This window comes from Enhydra lutris, unplaced genomic scaffold (assembly GCF_002288905.1).
Source record: "Enhydra lutris kenyoni isolate GAN:26980312 unplaced genomic scaffold, ASM228890v2 scaffoldscaffold13, whole genome shotgun sequence".
In the NCBI taxonomy this organism is placed as follows: Eukaryota; Metazoa; Chordata; class Mammalia; order Carnivora; family Mustelidae; genus Enhydra; species Enhydra lutris.
Genome location: NW_019154097.1, coordinates 32,125,777 through 32,148,572, shown reverse-complemented (window position 1 = coordinate 32,148,572; position 22,796 = coordinate 32,125,777). Strand labels below are relative to the sequence as shown.

Below are 22,796 nucleotides of genomic sequence, written 5' to 3'. Positions count from 1 at the left end.
GCTGAAATGATGATTTTAGCTGTAGAATGTCGCAGTCCTGATGTTCGGATGTTCCTGAGGGAAATCTGCTGGTACCTTCACTAATGTCTCAATTTGGAAATACTACATGGAATATAATTTTTCCCATAAAATGCCTATGAAAACAAAAAGCCTCCTCAACCCTGAATAGAGAACAAAGCTGCACTGTGTCAGGGACGTTGGACGGGCCGCTAAATCACTCATTAGCCAAGAATCATCTTTCTGTACAACAGTCCCACAGGCATCATTCAAATTCCTGCCGGAGCAAAAATACCAATCACTACGTATCGGGCGGCAGGAGTCCTCAACAGTCGAAACCTCACATGTGAAAATCTGCGGATGGCACCAAGTTCACCACGAACCGTTCTTTTGAGGGTAATTAGGTAGCACAGATAGCCTTTGAGGCCACCATGAGTTCATCACAGCAAAACCATGCCTTCCTTACAGGGAAGCATTTTTATGTTCCTTTCCTATACAGCAGGGGAGCATGCAAATCATCTAAATGCGGGCTTGAGGGATGAAGGTACAGGCTTAAAAAGGATTGGACAATGTTTATCTGGACTTGACACTGCCTTCCAGACTGTGGCACCCCCCAGAAGTATCAAGATGGCGGGTTATAGGACAATCGGCAGCGGGGCTGGGAGGGAGAGAGCTGTGCCCACATCATTCATCATTCATAACATACCAGATTCGTATCCATTGAGTCAAAGGCCAAGAAAAGATCAATAAAAGCTACAAACAATCTTTGGTTTTCCTGACAGATTTCCATATGAAGTGATGAAGAATGGGCAATGGTGTAACGGCTATGCCTTGCCGAGAATCCTGCCGCGAAAGACCAGACTTCCATTTCTCAAGAAGAAAAATGGCCTGTGTTTTGGATGGAATGCACTGCAAGGTAATGAGGCCAATTATACTGGGGGAGGGGGTCCAAGAGGCTCGTTATTCCTTTCTTGTATTTCTAGTTGATAGGTTAGGCTACTTCCTAATTTCAACCAAATCGAACCATTCATTCATTTGATCGATATTCACTAAGTAATGAACACTAAGCATTGTACTTGGTGCTAGGGACACAGTGGTAACTAAAGAGCCATGACTCCTATTTTTAGGGGGTTTATAATCTGCACCCTTGTTTATGGGATTGAAAAAGGTGTCCAGAACAATGGTCCACTGGCAGAAGAAGATATTCTCACCAGGTGCTTTTAGTTTGAGCTTTTAATATCTACCATACAAGGCAATGTAGAGAAGCATTTGAGGTGTCATATTATTTGAAACTGAATTTTGTCTATAACCTTTTGAGAGGGGCTGCCCCATCCCCAAACTGTGCTGAGGAGATGGGTCTAGGTTATACCACATGATCCCACTCCCTGAATACAACAGTGTGAATCAAGGATAAACACATGAGCTAGAGGAAGCTATCCTTGACATTCTACTTGGAATTTGAAATTGGACCCAAGAGTGAACAGACTGTGGTGGGTAGTGGAGCTGTAAGACAAAGGGAACTGGGGGGACTGGAAGTCATTTTAGTGATAAACAACATTTAATAAGAAATCAGAATGTGCCAGGCCCCGTGCCAGGTCCTAGACATACAAATATGAACAAGACAAACGTGGTTCCACCCTCATCTCTGGTGGATGAGAGTAGTTAATAAACAAATACATGAAATAAATAGAGCGTGCTAAATACTGTTAAGAAAAGAAATAGGAGGGGCGCCTGGGTGGCTCAGTGGGTTGAGCCACTGCCTTCGGCTCAGGTCATGATCCCAGGGTCCTGGGATCGAGTCCCGCATCGGGCTCTCTGCTCAGCGGGGAGCCTGCTTCCCTCTCTCTCTCTCTCTGCCTGCCTCTGTCTACTGTGATCTCTCTCTGTCAAATAAATAAATAAAATCTTTAAAAAAAAAAAAAAAAAAAAAAAAAGAAAAGAAATAGGAGGCTGAGTATAGAACAGCATGGAGAGAAGGACCACTTGAGGTAGGTGGGTTGGGGAGACCTCTCTGAGAAGGTAACATTTAAGCTGAGACCAGCCATGAAAAGTGAGGGGAAGACTGTTCCAGGCAGAAGAGTAAGTGCAAAGGCTCTGGGACAGGGAAGAACTCTTGTGTTCTTGGGACCAAAACAAGGCCAAACGTGTGAAGCACAGTGAGAGTGGCATGAGGGCGGGTGGAAAAGGCAGGCAGAACCGGGATCACTCAGGTTCTTACAGGGCTTTGTAAAGGGTCTGGACTTGGATGGGCAGCCAATGAAGGGTTTTCAGAAAGAAGAGACATTATATTGTCAACATTTTGAAACATCACTCTGATGTGAGGACATACATCTAGACAAATGGGACAGAAGAGAAAACCCAGAAACCAACCCTTGCATGCGTGATCAACTGATTTCAGACAAGGGTGCCAAGACCATTCAATGAGGAAAGGACAGTCTCTTCAACAAATGGAACTGGGAAAACAGGATATTGACATGTACAATAACGAAGCTGGACCCCTATGTCATTCCATACACACACAAAATAGCTCCCAATAAATCATAAACCTATCGAATGAACTTGGACCCCTACCTTACTCCATAGGCCACATAGAACAACTCAATATGGATCAAGGAAAAAAAGTAAAAGCTAAAAGTATCAAATTCTTAGGAGAAAACACAGGGGCAGATCTTCCTGACACTGGCTTTGGTAATGACTCCCTGAATATAACACCAGAAGCACAAATGGCAAAACAAACAAACAAAAGGATGAATCGTACTTCAAGGAAACTATAGACTTTCATGCATCAAAGGATATTGTCAACAGAGTAAAAGGACAACCCACATAACAAGAAAAAAGATTTGCAGATCATATTTCTGATAAGGGAATTAATATTCAGAATATATTAGGAACTCTTGGAACAACAACAGTAACTCAGTAACAACAAAACAAACAACTTGATTAAAAAATGGGCAAAGAAGGCAAAAAAACTTATATACCATTTTTCCAAAGGAGAAATACGAATGACCAATAAACACATGAAAAGATGTTCAATATCACTGGTTATGGGTGAAAGGTAAATCACAATGAGGCACCCCTTTACAACGCACTAGAATGGCTATTAAACAAAATGGAGGGGCGCCTGCGCGGCTGAGTCATTGGGCGTCTGCCATCAGCTCAGATCATGATCGCAGGGTCCTGGGTTCCAGCCCTGTGTCGGGCTCCCTGCTCCGTGGGAAGCACGTTCTCCCTCTCCCACGCTTCCTGCTTGAGTTCCCTCTCTTGCTGTGTCTCTCTCTGTCAAAAAATAATAATAAAATCTTTAAAAATTTTTAAACAAAATGGAACAAATATCAGTGAGATTGTGGAGAAACTGGAACCCTTGTGCATTGCTGGTGGAGACCTAAAACAGTGTGGCCACTATGGAAACATGCTTGGGAGTCCTTCAAAAGTGAAAAATAGAATTATCCTATGATCCAGTAATTCCACTCCCAGTCAACAGACCCAACAGAGCTGAAGAAAGCAGGGACTCGAACCAGACTGGCAGGCCAGCGCTTACAGCAACATTATTGACAATAGTGAAAAAGGACAAGCAAGCCAAGTGTGTACTGAGATAGATCAATGGATAAGCCAAATGTGGTGCGTCCAAAGGACAGAATGCATCCACGAAAGGGAATGAAATTCTGATACGTGCTATAACGTGGATGAACGTTCAAAATCTCACGCTGAGTAAAACAGACCAGACACGATGGACAAATATTGCAGAACTGTACTTACAGGAGGTCCCACAGGAGACAAGTTCATAGATTCAGAGGCAGAATAGAGGTGACAAGGGCCTGGGGCGGAAGGGCGAATGCGGACTTGCTGTCTAATGGGCATAGTCACTGTTTGGGCTGATGGCAAATACTCTGATAGTGGACGATGGTGACGGTGGCATAACGATGTGAATGTACTTCCTGCCCTCTGAAATGATCCTTTAAAAATGGTAAGTTTGGGGCGCCTGGGTGGCTCAGTCGTTAAGTGCCTGCCTTCAGCTCGGGTCATGATCCCAGGGTCCTGGGATCGAGCCCTACATCGGGCTGCCTGCTCAGCGGGGAGCCTGCTTCTCCCTCTCCCACTCCCCCTGCTTGTGTTCCCTCTCTCGCTGGGTCTCTCTCTGTCAAATAAATAAATAAAATCTTAAAAAAAAAAAAAAGGTAAATTTCCTGTTGTGTATATTTGACCATAATGAAAAGAAGTGTTAAAAACCCCCGCCACCACTGGGAGAGCAGTCGGGAGAGAGATGCCCGTGCAGTCTGGGGAGCTGGCTGGTGGAGGGGATGGCATCGGCGCTCAGAGAGAGAGAGAACGGGCGAGATGAGCGATAGTCTGGCGGCTTCCGGGACCCAGAAGGCCCAGCCGGGCTTTTCCCCGCACTTCATTTGACTTCATTTCGGTGAGCCTCACCTACACGCGCTCAGAGAACTGCTTTGGACTTGAGCTGGACTGAGTGGGTCTTTGTTCCTTGCAAGGAAACAATTCCTGATGGAGGCAGGGAACAGCCAGGATCGGGCTGGTTCCTAAAGCCGGACCACAGCTCCAGGAGGGCAGAAAACCTGCTTTTCCCTCTGCTCAGTGCCTAGCACTGTGCCGGGTGCGAGGGGGCAGGGGCCGGCCTTCAATACATGGGTATTGGATGAGCGCTGACCCGTTTATAGAGCCCTCCCCCATGGGTCTATAAAGGTCTGAGCTTCCACATGCTCACTCACAAGTCATACCCAGTCCAAAAACAAGGCAACTGAGCCCCCAAATCTGTCCTCATTACTGATGTTAACAGCCAAGCTTGGTTCTTCACAAGGACTTCTACCTCATCTGTTCAAGGTCAAAAGAAGTCGATTGCAAAATTTCAAATTTTGCACCCTTCTACAAATGTTGAGTTTCAGGATGCTCAAGATTTATTGGGTTTCTAACAATTTCATCAAACCAGGTATGTAAAAAAAAGTTAAATTTATTTTCTCATGCACATAAAAAACACAAAAACAAGCTTTTTTTTTTTTAAAGATTTATTTATTTATTTGATAGAGAGAGACAATGAGAGAGAGAACACAAGCAGGGAGAGTGGGAGAAGGAGAAGCAGCCTCCAGGCCAAGCATCGGGCTCGATCCCAGAACCCTAGGATCATGACACGAGCTGAAGACAGATGCTTAACCACTGAGCCACCCAGGCACCCCCATAGAAACAGTTTTTAATAATTTGCTGGTGGTCATAGATGAGAGAAAATGTCTCCTTCCTTAAAACACAGGAGTCAGAATTTCAAGAGATCTTTAGATGGCAAAAATGGAACTTGGCTCATTTGATTTTTCTCAATCACTCCAACCACGAGGGCGTGCCATTACTAATAAGGGAAAAGTTGACACAGCCTAATTTTACAAAAGGAGGGGAACTGTTACCTAGAGAATTGTTTATAACGATGTTGGGCTATCACACAGTTAAAATGGTAACATGAGGACTATATGATGAGAAGACATTCACAAAACAGAGCTGGATAAAGAAAGAGGAAGACAAAATTATATGTGTAATTTGATTACAGCTAGGTGGAACTGAGGTTAGTCGTTATAAAGATTGGAAGGTACCAAAATGAGATGAAAAAAGTGGCAATGGGGCAGGGAAATTATATGTAGGGTTTTTAAATCTATTTTAAAAATTTAGTTTATATTATTTTGAAAGTCAGCTAGAAAGACACACACACACACATACACACACACACCCATGGCTCCAGAGCAAAAATCTGAACAAATGGAAGGAAGAATTCTGGTCACTGAGCTGCCTCATGAGGTTGAAGATGACTGAGGACAAGCCTGGAGTTCTTTCTCTAAGGCAGGGTTTCTTCAAGTGTGATCCTGGGATCAGTGACATCACCATCCCCGGGGAACTTGCCAGAAATGAAAATTCTGGGTCAACCCCAGACCTACCAGATTGGAAAGTCTGGGGATGGGGGCCCAGCAGTCTGTTCTAAGAAATGCTCGACGTGCTCAGATACGTGCTTAGGTTTGAGAACCACTGCTCTCAACTACCTCCCCTGTCCGACCGTCCGTGGTTTCCCCGAGTCTATAAAGGGTCCATCTTTCACACCTTTGAGCTCTCCCCAAACACCACTCTCACGGTTTATGAGAACTTCATGGGACTTTCTGGATCAGGTCCAAAGTCCACCTGCAAGCCAGGTCCTCCCCTTTGGCCACCAAATTTCATCTTTACCACCACGGCTAGCTACCTACCGTGGCCTGTGCTTATGAGTATCATCTCACTTAATCTCCTGACAACCCTATACGGTAGGTAATATTAATATCCCTGGTTATATAATATATAATAATATATAATAATGTATAATAATGTATTATCCCCACAGATGAGAGAAAGAAGGCCAAAAGAAGTCCCAAGATCGGACAACTAGGAAATGATGGGAAAAAAACGACTTCATGGCACAACTTCTTCAGCGCCACTGAGGTTCAGAGAAATGCACAGACGGTGGTGGGTGCTAGAGTTGGTAGGTGAAGCCAGGCCTGATTTCCAAGCCTGCCTGCTTTGTGGCCAGTCAGCCCTGCTGCCTCACACACTCTGCGAGGCAGGGCCATTTGCTCACTGGCCCTGGCATACATCACTGCCAAGAATCACATTGTTTGCAAATATCCACTGTCTGTCTTCTCTACCACCAACCCACGTCCGTCCGTCCTACTGCCTCTGTGAGGCCTTCCCGGCTGCTTCCCCAAGATCCCTGGCTGGGATGGGTCACTTCCTCCCCTCTCTTCACCCCGACGGGCCCTATCTGTATCCCTCTCCCGATATTTACCCATTCCCCGCCCTGAATTGTATAGTTCTACACTTGCTCCTTCAGGGGAGGTGGTGGTCTGAGTTGGCCCGGTGCCACCAGCGACACAGAACGCGCATTGGTGGAGTCGATCAATGTGTCTTTTATGTGATTCAACTCATTTTCTAGATATTTTATGTATCTTATCTGCCCAGCTCAAGACACTAAGCTCCTTAAGAACAAGGACCAAATCTTTTACTTATTTTATGTTTTCAAGAATACTCACTCAGCCCTGGGCCAGTTGCACAGCCAAGTCTCTAATACATGAGTGAATTCTAATCAAATGCTACTGGTACACAACTCTCGTATAATTTTTCCTACTACTTAAACCCTGCAAGAATACAGCATATATTAATGGAGGAAAATTGGGTACTACAGAAATGGATCCAAGCAACTCATTTTCTGTAAATAGATAGAAATAATAAATTCAATGTTTTTAATAGTATTAAATAATAACAAGAGAATTCTATGAGCACATTTTCCTGAAAATTTGTTCAAATTTCCATGCAACTGGGTGGGGGGGAGTCACAGTTCTGTCCTTTAAAAGACTGAAGCAAAATATGCCTTCATTATTCCTCTTTTAAAATGAAAGCATACTATTTTAAAAGATCATAACACAAACCCTAATGTCTCTCATAAGGAAAATGTGGATATTTTCATTCCAGGTATCGATCATCTATTACAGTATATTCTAGCCCAACAAATATACTTTTAACAGGAAGAAAAAAAAAATCTCATCAATATTCTCACTCCTACCACATACCCAGAAAGCAAAGGTACAGAAAATCAGAACATGTATTTCAATCATCTTTAAACCTCAAAAACTAGGTTTATCAACTTTTAGGAATAAGATAATATAAAAACCAAATGCCACCTCTCTTAATTCATAAATCATTTGATTACATACCCCGATGATATGCAACCAGAGAAAAATACCCAGCCACAACATATTTTTAACAAACTGGAAGGCACAGATTAAGAGTACGTAACAATAAAAACAAATAAAGATGATCAAATTATTATGGCCTTTCAATAGGCATTTTTCTCCCATCCCAGCCTTACATGGTACCCACATGGTCTGACAGTAAATATACAACAAAAGATCTGATGAGTTTGGCAATGCTCTAATTCTAAATCAATGTACTACCACTGAACAGACAGTGTAAACTTACCAGCTCCACAGATCCATAATGTTTCCTACTGAAATCCCCACGTCTACAGCCTAGGTCTTCCGAGACAGAGCTGGAACAAAAATGCTTCATCAGTATTATACATAGCGATCTGGCCACAAACCTGCCAAAATCGACTACCATTTGCAAAAAAGGGCTGCTATGGAACAGGCTTTGCCCCAGCTCCTCACTGCAGGGGAGCCTCCTCGTAACAGACACAGTCCCCAGCAGCCATTGCAGAGCCCGCGTTCACGGAGCCCTCGGTAAAAAGAAAAACACCCGAGTCATCCCTGGAAGTATAGGCAATGATTGAATTAAATATTTAGTCGTTTGCAATCGATTGAGATTTCCAAGGCTACTGGTGGTTTATAATTTCATTTCTGTATAACCAAAGGGGATGAGAAGCCTTGCAGTAAACTTGAGGCCAGGGACAAAGCTTGCAATTATCTTTCGTTTAAGAGAGCCTCTTTGTCCCAAATATTCACCGTAAAAATAACCAGCATTATTTGAGGCTATAGAGCAGAAATGAAACTTTAAATAGGAGGAAGAAACTTCCAAATCCTGGCAGGCCCCACCCCACCCCTTTTCATTTACGACAACATGACAATATGAAGAGAAAAAAAAAAAAGAGTAGTACTGACAGAAAACCTAAAGATCTAACTTCAAGGATCTTTAGTTTTTATGTAACAATAGCTAATACTTCCCCCAGCCCCAGGCCTCCCCCCACCCCCACCAAGGCTTAAGTCAGATAAGAAAAATCACACGCATTCTGAAGAGCAATTAAAATCAGGGCAAAACTCTTACTGCATTTACATCTTGAATGCAGAGTTCCATACTCGAAAGACACACATCTTATCGAGGAGTTGGTCTGCGTAGGACCCCCGAGCGGTGCCCCCAAGCCAGTGCTCCTGAAACCACCGGAGCTCCGCGGAACAAGCCAGCAGCTTTAACAAGTTTTTTTTCTTGTAGATGTCATGCAAATAACTCTCCCCAACCCTAGCAAACCAAATTGCACCAGAGCTACGCGTTCCATCGCTCCAAAATATTTGGGATCTAACATGCAAAGAAAGGTGCATTTTGTACCTTTTCATCCTCCCTTAAAAGGTAGCTACATTTTCTAAATTACAGCCTTCTTGGCAGGCTCAGAGAGAGACTGACTGCACTGGTTAGCAGCCACAGACCTGACTCTTTGCCAGGACACTCTTTGATAGGCTCCAAGCAAGACAGCACGAGAGAAACGAGGGTCTATTGGTATTCTGCTTCCACCATTTCACAGAGATGGCTGAATTAATCTTATACAAGAAATTTAACCTTTTGTAGTCCTCACTTCCCTAGCAGAAAATGTGCAACAAATTAACGAACGCAGCTTGGAAGGGTGCCCCAGATACTTCCCGGGCTACCGTCCGGCTTCCAGAGACTGGGTTTTTCTACCCCTCAGAAAAGTCTCTGAAAGAGATTTAAAACCTCTCCATGGCCTATTCCGGTCTGTATTAAATATGTCCTCTAGGCCCATTTTCTTAGCCTGTTCTGAAAACCCTCCCGGAGAATACCGCCAGTGCCCTACATAACAGTTTCCAGATCCTTCCCCGCGGCCCTGGGTTACCGAGAGAGCGGGGTCTAGTGACAGGAGCGTCTCTGCACCAGGTCAGAGATGGGGCACAGAGCGAATGCCCAACGGCTGGTGATTGAAAGCTCTGTCTGCCCAGCTCAGCTCACTGCTTCGGTTTGGGGGCGGGCACCGCCCCACCACCAACGGCCGCAGCAGCTTCTAACACAAATGACCAACATCGTGAGAAGAGGAAAGGATGCCGGGCTCTGGGCCCCTCTGTGGACCGCCCTAAGCACCACCGAGGGTGTTCTCAGACACACTGCCTGCTCCCTAACTTTGCCAACAGCCAGAAACTAACACAAAAAGAGATGACAGCCCTGCATCCTGGGGCAACCACATCCTTCGAAGCTGCCTAGCGGGAAAGCAGGGTCCTATGAAAACAACCCCGAGAGACAGAAACAGAACCTCTGCGATCAGCTGCCCTTTTCCCTCTAATTACATTTCGTGCACTTGGTTGCAGAGACAGCGCTTGCTAGTGGCGAGAGCAGGCTCAGCGACACGGGGAGCCTTTCTGCGGACGCAGGAGGCACTCGACCCCCATGTTACCAAACACTCCGGCCTGCCCGGCTCCCTCCCCAGGCTCCCTGGCCCCTTGGCACCCAGCACAGGAGATACGATTAAGAGTTCCCCAGAGCTCCTAGAGAGTTTCGTTCTCCTGCGGGTCCCAGGGTCCGGCCTACGGCTCAGCACAGCGCGGACACGCAGGAAACGTGTGTTGTATCGATGAAGGTATCTGCCGATCGTCTGGGTCTTACTCGCCAGTGTGAGAGCACCCCTGGTGAGCACCAAGGCAGGCTGCCTGTTGACAGTTTCCATCCTCAGCCAGTGGTCACTAGTCCGTCAGACAGTCCTGGCCCAAGGAGCAGACACTGCGATATGCCTGCCAAAACCTAGTCTCTTTTCCTCTCGGGCTTGCCACTGGATGACGTCTCCTAGCCCTTCTTGTGGTGCGACCCCATGACTGAGCTCTGGCCAAGAGAACACGGGTGGAAGCGCTAACGCTGCATCCAGGAGCCCCTTGGCCGGCAGGGTGGAGGGGACCACAAGGACCTGCAGGAGGCCAGAGCTTCAGGACGGAAAAGACCTGGTCTCCAGGAGACCAAGGCCTCACCTCCGGGAACATCTGTACTAGAATACGCCACGAGCAAGAAATCGACGCTGAGTTGTGTCAGTCCCATAGCATTTCGGTTTACCTGTTAAAGCTGCCGTGTCACCCGAACTAATACGGAAGTGGGTACCCTGCAGTCGGGGTGCTACCATAGCAACGGCCTAAAATACATGGCACCTGCTTGGGAGGCAGGCAGCTGCCAGGGAGGAAATTGATCTTGGCGGCTGGGAGGATGCAGATCTAGGGAACACGGGCAGAATAGGCGATAAAACGTAGCCCTACGGTTACGTGGAAGGGGGCCTTGTGCCTTCCGAGCCTGCAGCCCGAGGGAAAGTGGCCGGACACTGCAGTGGGGCTGCTGCTCCTCGTTGACCTCAGCAAAGTTGTTTTTTGGTTTTTTGTTTGTTTGTTTGATAAAGAAGAGAGCAGGGGCGCCTGGGTGGCTCAGTGGGTTAAGCCTCTGCCTTCGGCTCAGGTCATGATCTCAGGGTCCTGGGACCGAGCCCCGCGTCAGGCTCTCTGCTTGGCAGGGAGCCTGCTTCCCTCTCTCTCTCTGCCTGCCTCTCTGCCTACCTGTGACCTCTCTCTCTGTCAAATAAATAAATAAAATCTTAAAAAAAAAAAAAAAAGAAGAAGAAGAGAGGAGCCCAGGCAAGAACCGGATGGGTTTCACGCAAAGGAAGCAGGGAACAGAGAGGGTCTAGAGACTGAGGGCCCCACAGGCTTGAGAAATCACTGTTTCTGGACTGTTTCTGGACTCCAAACAGGAAGAGTTCTGTTGTGGGCAGAAATGAGGGGTACCTCTTCCAGACCCAGCCCGTACAAATTTCCCATGCATAATCCTTGCTGTCTTTCCTCACCCACTGGCTGACTGGAGAGGGCTGTGAGGACCAACAGGGGTAAAGCCCCAACAAGAAGCGGGCTTGGTCCCTGAGTGACCACAGAGAAGATCCCCAGGGACATGAGTGAAAAGTAACTTTTATTTTATGTCACTAAGATTCAGGGTTTATGACAATAGGTGATTTTATCTTAATGGATACAGTTCTCTGTCGTTAACAGAGAGGAGAAGAGTAACTCCCACGGAAAGGGGTGGTCAGAGGGCTGACGGGCCGGGATGACTCTCAGGGTTCAGCAGATTGCGGGCGCCCCCAGATACCTGTTACGGCAAACAAAGTTTTATTGGCACACGGCCATACCCTTTGGTTACAGGGAGTCTGTGAGGGCGTCTGTGAGGGTGTCTGTGAAGGCGTCTGCATCACGACGGGGCAGAGCCCAGCAGCTGTGACAGAGACAGAGACGTTATGGCCCACAAAGCTGAAGCGATCAACTGTCTGGCCCTTTACAGAAAAAAAAGTTTGCCTGCCGTTGTTGCATAACCTCGAAAATCCCTGTTGCTGGTTTCAGGCCTCCCGGTAGACTGGGGTTAATAAGGCAATGGAAATACTCGAGTCCCTCAGCATCCCTGGGGGAAGGTTTCTAAAAATGCAGATTCCCTGGCCCCATTCCCAGAGGCTGTGACTCAGCATGGCTGCAACTTTAACAAACAGCGGGGATTCGGATGCAGGTGGTCCACAGACAGTGTTGTGAAAAATACTGCCCTTCCAGATGATTCTGGAATCCCTGGGAAAACCCGTCAGCCATGCTGCAGCACTTTCATCAGGAGGGACAAGGCCGTGTTTGTTTTCAGGGGAGGACGTGTGATATGGTCCTTATGGGCATGTGACTCATGCACGGATGCATAAGTTGTTAACCTCTCTGGGCAGTGGTTCCCTCCTGTATGAAATGTGGCTCAAAGTATCGCCTACTTACCAGGGTTAGAAAGGATAAATTAGAACAAATAAAAGTTTATTTTAAGCGCAAGTTCTGTCCCATAAAAACTCCTCAGTGCGTGTTAGCTGTTGTATTATGGCTCTTATTAGTGGGATGAGTTCTCAGGTTGTTAGAGCCCTGGGAAGGGACATTCGACATAAACGATTATCCACTCTGTAGAGAGTTTTAAATAAGACATCACACCCCCACTGAAGAAGAGGAGGTTTGGGGCCAAGTGCAGCCTCGCAGCTCAGCATCACGTCTCCTCCCTCACAGGGCTGCCCTCGCAGTGTGACCCCACCTAGAGAGTACTTGGGACCCAAGAGCATGTCACCAGCACAAGGCAGGTGCAAAAAGGAACCAGAGAGTTCGAGTTCCTCACGCCCATGCAATGTGTTCTGGGCTTTAAATATAAACTGTGTTTTAGCAAATTAATGTGTGAGGATGCTGGGTCAGGCCTTGCAAGTAGGCACAGAGCTGAGGGCTTTCGTGTTACGTCTCCAAGTAAGGCCTGGGAGGAGAGCAAAGATTTCCAGCCCCGCAAAGAGGCTAGAAAAAAATTACCATTATATAAATCAGGTTCCCGGAAAGCAGGACAACCCCCTCCAGAGAGTCAAACTAAATAAGGAAAGAAAGGAAGCTGACACTCTGGGATACGGGTCCTTTACTCGGCTGACCTGGAGATTAGTGATTCCCCCTGACGACCAGCCAGACCCCACTAATCCAGGCCCCTGTCACTTCCAGCCCTGCTGGAACAGTTAACGGCGACAGCGAGTGTGGGGACTCTTCCTGGGTCAGCTGACAGCATTTGTGAAAAGCGACAGGCAGATTTTCAGAAGCCCACTGAATAGCAGAGTTCAATGTCAAGAGGCCTCAGCCCTCTTGATCAGCAGAGGGTAAGAGACAGAAGGGAGATATCCCCCTATCTGAGGAGCAGAGAGGCTAAACAATGAACCAGACTACAGATTTCATCCTGGACGGAGCCTGAGCCTCTGAACACCAGGAACCAGAACAGCTCGGACCAGCTGTCTTGCCCGAAGGTAAGGGACACCTGAAAAGCAGAGATGTGATCATACAGTGATTTCCAAAGGTGAAATGGAAGAATTTTGTCCTCTTCTGAAGACAGTTCAGATACAAGGAAGGAAGAAGTCAGCAGGCAGATTTGTAGAGCGTAAGGAGCCCTGGAAATCAGAACCCCTTGGTTCTTGCTTCAGACAGCTTTCTGTCCCCTATCCCGCGTCTGGGGTTGGGCTGTCATGTGTTCCTTGGACCAGGGTCTTCAGCATACCCTTAGCATGTTCCCCCAGCCATCAGGCGGTGAGACAGGACTTGGAGCTCAGCTCTCTGGCACACCAGCTCTGTGACCTCAGTCAAGTTACTTCCCCTCTCTGAGCCTCTTCCTCGCCTGTAACATGGACTGAAATAATATCCATCTCCATGGGAAGATAGAAAGACACCATAACGTGCTCAGTACGGCACCAGACACATAGTAGCCACTAAATAAATGTTGGTTATTCCAACGTCCAGGGACCTTATCTGTCATGGTCATCACTATGCCTTGTGTGTCTTACAGAGTGGCTCATAGCCAGCTGCTCAGTAAATGCTGATTGGATAAATGAATCGTTAAGTGACAACGTCTGTTCACTTTTGCTCTGCTTACACTCAGGTGGGCTCCTGCCTCCTCCTCATTCCCCTTCCTCACCCCCCCACCTGCCGTTAGATTTTCTGACAACCTCTGGATGCATCTGATGTTATTCACTAAGACACCTTTTTCACCTGAATCCTCTTTCTCCAACATTCTGGAACATCTTCCTCTGACAGTATTTATGTACCCACTAAGTTTCCGACAAAGACCTGGTTCTCTACTATAATTCAAGCCTTCTGGTAATTCCCTGCAAAGTTCCTCTCGATAACGATCCCTACCAGTGCCTCTGAAATTCTCTCTCTACATAAAACACAGCAACCCTACCAAACACTGGTGAGGATCGGAGCAGCCAGACCCTTCACACATCTCGGTGGGAATGGAAAATGAGAAGCTAAGCCTCTTTGGAAAACAGTTTGGCAGTGACTTAGAAAATTAAACATGCAGTTACCCATATGACCCAGTAATCACACTCTTGGGCATTTATCCCAGAGAAATGAAAATGGATAGTCACAAAATTCTGTACACAAATGCTTTGTAGCAGCTTTCTTCAGAATACCCCCAGGCTGGAAAAAACCCTAGAAGTCCTTGAAAGGGCAAATGGTTAGGGGGCACCTGAGTGGTTCAGTTGGTCAAGCATCCAACTCTTGATTCTGGTCATGATCTCAGGGTCATGATCTTAGGGTCGTGTGGGATCGATCCCTGCATCAGGCTCTGCACTCAGGGGGAAATCTGCATCTCTCCTATCCCTCTCCCTCTGCCTCTATCCCGGTTCACACTTTCTCTAAATTAAATAAATAAATCTTTTTTAAAAGGGCAGGAGGCAACTGGTTAAACAAACCACGGCATATCCAGCTCATGGGGTATTGCTCAGTAATTAAAAGAACAAACAGCTGATAAACTAACATAAATTTCCAGGGAATTATGGTGCGTGAAGAAAAGCCAATCCTAGAAGGTTACAGATTGTGCGACTCCATTTATCTCACATTCTTGAAATGACAAGATGGTAGGGAGGTGGGTGTGGCCATGAAGGGCTGCTCAGGGAGCCTGTGGTGAGGAAGTCATTCCCTGCCTGGCCTATGGTGGTGGCTGAACAAACCCATAGGTCTGATGGGACTGACTGTAAAATGGGAACCGAGGACCAGTAGGCTGTATCGACAACAACTTTCTGGCTGCAATACCGCACACCACGGATGCAAGATGCTACTGTGGGGGAAACTGGGTAGAGGGCACCGGGGATCTCTCTGTGTTCTTTCTTTCTTTCTTTTTTTTTTTTTTTTTAAGATTTTTTATTTATTTATTTGACAGACAGAGATCACAAGTAGGCAGAGAGAGACAGAGAAGCAGGCTCCCTGCTGAGCAGAGAGCCTGATGCAGGACTCGATCCCAGGACCCTGGGATCATGACCTGAGCTGAAGGCAGAGGCTTTAACCCACTGAACCACCCAGGCGCCCCTCTTTCTTTTTTTTAAAGTAAGCTCTACGTCCAACGTGGGGCTTGAACTCACGGCCCTGAGATTAAGAGTTGCATGTTCTTCTGACTGAGTCAGCCAGGCACCCCTCTCTCCATCTTCTTCCAACTTCATATGAATTTACAATTCTCAAAATAAAAAGTTTCATTAAAAAAAATTCTATCTTTCACTCATTGAATAAATCATTCCTGAGCACGTGTGAGGTACCAGGTACTGGGCTCAGGTACTAAACCTGAGATGTGTGGTTCCTGCTCTCACGGTGCTTACAGTTTGGGGGAAAACATCAAGGACACAGGACTTCATGGGAACCAAAATATGGTGCGAGCAAAGCACACCTGTGTAGGGCAAAGACTGTAAATCATACAACAGCCTCTTTTATCCCCTCAGGAGTAGCATATGCGATCTTCAGGTGTGGGTTCCCAGAGCAGAAGCCTGGGCAGGGGGCGGGGGTCTGTCCTGCTTTTCACAGCTCAAGATCCATCACCCGGAAAGCGGAGAACCGTGACCTACGAGAGGATTCCTGCCAATGTAAGGTCTGTGCATCTGCTCTTCCCCTTCCCCACTATTCAGTGACCTGAGCTTCCCTTTTCCTATGAGGTCAAGACCCGAGAACTTTCCAGCTCTGAGGATAATTTGCCCCTAGGAGGCCCTTACAGACATGACCACCAAGTGTTAACACAGAAAATGGTTCAAGGGAAAAAAAATCAACAGATAACACATGTTGCTGCATACCTCCCTTGATTACCTGCAGATTTTGCTGCTTTGGGGAAAGCCCTCCAAGGTCTGTCTCCCCAGGTCCTTAGGGTTTTTCCAGTCAGGTGTGCAAAATCTGCCTCCGGCTGTACCCAGGCCCTAAAGGGAGGCATGCTATCCAGAGCGGGCACTTTGAAACAGTCCCTCGCTGCCAAGCACCCTAGAGAACACCCAGGTCATTCTCACGCTTGCAACTCAGAATAGTGTGGTCCTTGGACCTGAGCCAGTGAGAAATGCAGACTCTCAGGCCCTACCCCAGACCTAATGCAACAGCATAGCATGAGCCGCTAAGGATTCACATGCACGTTGAACTTGGGGAAGCACTGATTCTAGATCCTGGTTCTCAAACCTAGCTATAATCAGAATCATCTGGATTTTTTTCTCTAATCTATTTTATGATGAACTATCTCAAGACAGAGAGAAACAACATAAGGAACATTATAGACAGACTTGAAACCCCCGGGTACCTCGCTTTGACCCCACCATCATTTCTCCCTCCCCTGAAATAATCACTAAATAATTGGGTTTATACTTCCTGCTCATATTTTTGTATTTGTGCTGTGTGCTTATTCATAAACAATATGGAATATTATTTAGCATGCTTTAAAATTTGATACAAATACCATTACTACACATGTCTTCCGGCAGCTCGTTTCTCTGGATGAACAATTTGTTGTTGGGATTTGCACACGTTGATAACCCGTGAGCTCTGAATCATTCACATATACTGCCGTTGAGTAGCCTTCTGGATTACTGAGCCACTGTTCTTCCAATCTCCTACTGTTGGACATTTCGATTGCTTCCAGTTTTTATTTTTTATTTATTTATTTTTAAAGATTTTATTTATTTATTTGTCAGAAAGAGAGAGAGAGAAAGCACACAAGCAGGCAGAGGCGGAGACAGAGGCAGGCTCCCTGCCGAGCAAGAAGCCTGATGCGGGACCCCATCCCAGGACCCTGGGATCATGACCCGAACCGAAGGCAGATGCTTAACTAACTGAGCCACCCAGGTGTCCCTGTTTCCAGTTTTTAAATGGCGCTGTAACCAACATCCTTTTACATCTCTCCTCTGGTACAGTGGCAGTCATGTCCCCAGATGACACACCCAGGAGTGGAACTGCTGGGTCATAGGTGCATCTTTATTTTTTCTACACACTGCAGATTTGCTTTCCAAAGTGAGTGGAGCCATTTATTCTCCCAACTGCAGCCCGGGAGTCATGGGGGCTCCGTTTCGTCGTTAACACTTGCTGTTGACAGGAGCTGGTTTTGGCCAGTCTGAAGGACAGGAAATAGTGTCTCACTGAGGTGTGGCTTCCATCTGCCCTCTCCTGATAACACAAGAGCTGGGACATCTCTCCTTTTGCTTATTGGACACAAGGGCTAGCTGTTCTGGGATTTACCTCTTCCTGCTTCTTCACCCACTCCCTTTCTGTAGGCTGCTGGTCTTTTCTTAATTGATTTATAAGAATTATTGGGATGTTCTGAATACCAGCTCTTTCTGGTTAACAAATCACAGATGGCTTCTTCGAAAAAGCGGTTTTTCTTTTAAAAATCTGCTCCCAGTATCTTTGATCATGCAGGAATTTAAAAATTCGAATATAAACATTTTCAATCTTTTCCTTTCTGATCCTTGTTCTTCTGACTTAAGAAATCCTTCCCCAACACAACATCTGCCTCCTGTTGTCCCCTGCAGAAGTTTTAGTTTGCTTAAAAAAATTTCATCTAAATATATGGATGCCCAGTCCCCACCCCAAACCTTCTCCATCAGAATCTTCAGGAGTGGGATCTAAGCACCTGTAGTTTTTGTTGTTGTTTTTTTTTTTCCTTTAAGATTATTTATTTATTTATTTGACAGAGAGATAGAGCACAAGTAGGCAGAGCAGCAGGCAGAGGGAGAGGGAGAAGCAGGCTCAGGAGGGAGCCCGATGTGGGCTCAATCCCAGGACCCTGGGATCATGACCCGAGCCGAAGGCAGATGCTTAACTGACTGAGCCACCTAGGCACCCCTAAGGACCTGTGTTTTTTTTTTTTAATATTTTATTTATTTGTTTGACAGAGATCACAAGTAGGCAGAGAGGCAGGCAGAGAGAGAGAAGGGGGAAGCAGGCTCCCTGCTGAGCAGAGACCCAATGCGGGGCTCGATCCCAGGACCCTGAGATCATGACCTGAGCCGAAGGCAGAGGCTTAATCCACTGAGCCACCCAGGCACCCCAGCACCTGTATTTTTAACCAAAATAAATTCCAAAGGTGACTTGAGAAATGCTGGCAGACGCATTTCCTATCCACGGGATGCCTAGGGAAGGCGTCTCTTCTACAGAACCCCATAGAAACAGTCGCTTCTGCCTCTTTCACTGGCTCATTCTTTCTCTTTTTGTTCCCAAACGTGAAGCGCTCCCTGCAGTCCATCTTTTGAAGGACTTGTGCACTTTTATGGTATCAGTATTACTGACAAATCCCAAATTTACACTTTTGGGCTTGCCATATGCTCAGTTACCTTTCTTGCTTCTCCCAGAAGTGTCAGGAGGTGAGTGTGGTTTTTCCGAAACTGATCCAACAACGTGGTTTCTAGCTTCTGTCAGCACTCAATTATTTTCACAGTCTCCAGGCTATGGAATGAATCACCGTTGACTTCTCCCTTCAGAGCTCTATGAACAGTCCTCGTCCATTGCCGGTGATCGGCCCCCATCCTCAGCCAGCCCGGTCCGTCCATCTGACAGGTCCTCATGGTCTGAATCCCAGATGCCAACAACGGCCTCATCAGTCTTCCTGTCTCCTCATCATCCAATCTCAAGGTGGAAGAGACTTCCATCTCCACAGACTTACAGACCACCTGGGGTCTAACCCGTTACCTGCGATTGATACTTGAAAAAGAGCTACCCAGTCTGTCCTTACACACCATCAGTGATCACAAACACAGTATGCCCCAAGGCCCTCCATTCAGGCTCCAGGAGTGAATTAAAGTCCATCACACCTGGATTTCTACCAGCTGGTCCTACATCTTCACCCTCTCCTTCTTCTTCAATTTCTTTAACATCCAATACCACCCCCAACCCCCACCACTGTGGGGCATGCTCCCTTCCCCCTGAGCACTTCAGCCACTCTGCCTTTCTTCCTTTGGCTCATGAGCAGCTTCTGGGCTTCTCATCTTAGGACCTGGACTGCGCTCTCCAAAGTCCTTCTTCTTCCTGGCCCATCCCCTGCCCCAGACTAGAAATTCTTTTTTTTTTTTTTTAAGATTTTATTTATTTGACAGAGAGAGAGAGAGATATCACAAGTAGGCATAGAGGCAGGCAGAGAGAGGGGGGAGGAAGCAGGCTCCCTGCGGAGCAGAGAGCCCAATGCGGGGCTTGATCCCAGGACCCTGAGATCGTGACCCGAGCTGAAGGCAGAGGCTTTAACCCACTGAGCCACCCAGGCGCCCCCAGACTAGAAATTCTAAAGAAGGCGTTGGATTAACACCTGCCTCTCCCACTAGAGTATAAACTTCACAGGGGCAGGCTCTCCCTTGGTTTTGCTCCATGCACCTAACATAATACCTGGCACAGAGTCAGCTCTTAGTGGGGTTGTACAATAATAAATGAACGAATGAATGAAAACAAGCCAGCTCACTCTTTGGGGCCAAGTAAAACAAGTTACGTCCACTTCTATAGGAGAGCCCTTCAAAGATCTGACGAGAACCGTCATGCCTCCTAGGGATTTCCTTCTTTACAAGGGGCTCAGTTACGCAGGAGGGTAGGGTGAGTGAGACCGTGTAGGGAGAACACAGAGGCTGCTTCAGAACTTTTTCTAGGACCAGGCCTGAGACCACCCCCATGTGCTCTCAACTTCACCGTCAGCTGCTGTTGGAAGCGAGCTCCATGAGATGGCATATTCATGAAATGTATTTTGAGTCAGACATAAGAATATTGTAAATGTTTGCCTCAGGTCAATATCAGAAAACTCATTTCAGAGATTAATACGATGCCAGTAATAGGAGCAAACAAAGCAAATGCTCCGCGAGCCCACACAATGGAAGAACTGCGACCTCATTCACTCGCCGTCAGTTCATCAAGTTCACATCTCCTGTACCTGGCAGTTGGCGTCTTTCAATAAGCAGGTGATACGATTCAGTGCAGGTGACCGGCCCCGTAACGTTAAAAAGTGGATCAGGTGCAAAAAAACAAGTGCATCAAGTGTAAGTGCCAAGTAAGATCCGTACAGTTCATTGCATGTAAATTACAGCACGAAAAAATTCTTTAAAAATGTCATACAGAGAAAACACAGAACCCTGACCTTAAACTTACATAAATATTTGTAGGAATAGAGAAATTACGCATGCGGAAGTGCTGCCTATATTTACTTAGCCCTGTGAAGCCCACCGTTAATCCACTGCTTGATAACTCCTTCGTGAATCCTCAGTTCTACGACTGTAAAATGGGGCTTGAATAAGGAATCAATTCAACAGATACCGATGACCACGGTACCTTCCTCATAGGGCTGTTGGGTTTAAGGAGGAAACACATATGAAGAAGCCCTGAGCACGATTTCTAGGTTAAGCCCAGTAACTATTGGAATAAACAGAAGTTGGGCGCCTGGGTGGCTCAGTGGGTTAAGCCTCTGCCTTCTGCTCAGGTCTTGATCCCAGGGTCCTAGGATCGAGCCCCACATCGGGCTCTCTGCTTAGCAGGGGCCCTGCTTCCCCCCCGCCTCTCTGCCTGCTTTTCTGCCTACTTGTGACCTCTGTCTGTCAAACAAATAAAGTCTTTAAAAAAAAAAAGGAATAAACAGAAGTTGTGTTCCACGCCTCTCATTAAGAAGATGTGTATGTATGCTTGGTAGGAACATGGGAAGAACAACACAAAGAAAAAAAAATCTCTTTGTGACAACCTAGAATTTGTTGTAATCTAAAATTTTCATACTGGGTGCCTGGGTGGCTCAGTCATTAAAAGTCTGCCTTTGGCTCAGGTCGTGACACCAGGGTCCTGGGATCGAGCCCCACAATGGGGGGGGGGGTCCTGCTCAGCAGGAGGCCTGCTTCTCCCTCTCCCTCTGCTGCTCCCCCTGCTTGTGCTCTCTCTCTCGCTGTGTCTCTCACTGTTGAATGAATGAATGAATGAATGAATAAATAAATAAATAAATAAAATTTTCACACTTTAGGAGCATAGCTGTCAGGGAGGAAAAATTTTGTCCCTGTATTCTCTCAGGTTCTTCACCAGAGGCCTGTGAATTAACCAAACATCTAGTTTAACGAAGCTAGATCAACAGAAGTCAAGGCATACAAGTTTAATTTTTAATTTTACATGCACAAGGGCACCACGGAGGAGAAAATCCCCAAAAAGCAGTTAGACTCGGGGGTTTATATACCCTTTTAACAAAGGGCAACAAATTGGGAGAATTGACTAAACAAAAGAAGGATTTGAGGCTTCTAGGAGTGCAAATCATGGTACGATAAGTACATGGGCAAAACTAACGGTAGATACAAGTTCTTGAGTAAGGCTTATTTATGCAAACTCATCTTGGTGCCTTCTCTGTCTCTGGGGATAAGGGTTGTTGTTCTCCTCTAGGTACAGGAGAAGAGAGGGGGAACCTTTACAAAAGGAAATTTATGACCTGCTTTTAAGCAGATGGGGGCGGGCAGAGAGTCCTTCCTGTGTTTTTTCCGCATTGCCTTCAGCTCAAACTAATCTTTGTGCCAAAGTAGCATATTTTGGGGTGGCACATTCTGGTCCCCTTCATAGTCCATGCCAATATGTGAAAAACTCTTAGTCTCAAGCATAGAAATAAATACTGGAACTGACTGAATTTTACCTTGAGGTGACCTAGGAGAGGGGAGCGGGGAGGCCCAGGCTACATTTTAAATGATCTCTGTTTTCTCCTTCTAATTTTCTGGACCAATTTGGGTCTACTCCACGCTTATCTGGGTGCAGTTTTCCTGCAGGCACGTTCAGACCACATAGCGGAAGAAAAGCAGCTTACTTTGTGCTTTTAAGGTCAAACTATTTTCTGAAAGGCTTTTGAAAATGTTGACTTCACTAAGCTGCTCTGATTCTGAGATAGTCTACGAAAATGAGACTGTGAAGCCAAGGATAAGAAAGAGCTTTAAAGAAAGTGAAGAAACAGATAACCCAAACTTACAGAAATGTAGGAGGCAAAATATTTTAATAAGAACATTTATCACTATAGGAGATGACAAGAAAACGAGTCTGCTTCCAACGCCAAAATGGGACTTGTAAAAATGAGTGTTAGCTGGGCGAATTTAGGGCAGGGCAGCCGAAACTATTTCTTTTTGCTCCGTAAGAGCAACGATTAAAAAGAATAATACTATCGAGTCACTATTTATAGTGTGTCCTTATAGTGTTCTGCGCTGTACTTTGAGACGAGGTGAGCACCAAAAATGGGTTGCTGGCCCTTGAGGACTATAAAATTTGAAAGAATAG

At 46.3% G+C, this 22,796-nt stretch overlaps 1 protein-coding gene across 2 annotated transcripts in view; it reads right to left on the bottom strand.

Annotated features, from left to right (window-relative positions):
- The window catches only part of LOC111146148 (GTPase activating Rap/RanGAP domain like 3), a 129,274-nt gene that overhangs the window by 99,217 nt on the left and 7,261 nt on the right, over window positions 1-22,796 (bottom strand). The window contains exon 2 of one of the 2 annotated variants that reach the window (XM_022501568.1): window positions 7,993-8,062. In XM_022501568.1, the coding sequence (XP_022357276.1) occupies window positions 7,993-8,062 (70 nt within the window). Of the gene's footprint in view, window positions 1-7,992; window positions 8,235-22,796 lie in introns of those variants that run through there. The other variant, XM_022501569.1, reaches the window with a different exon arrangement.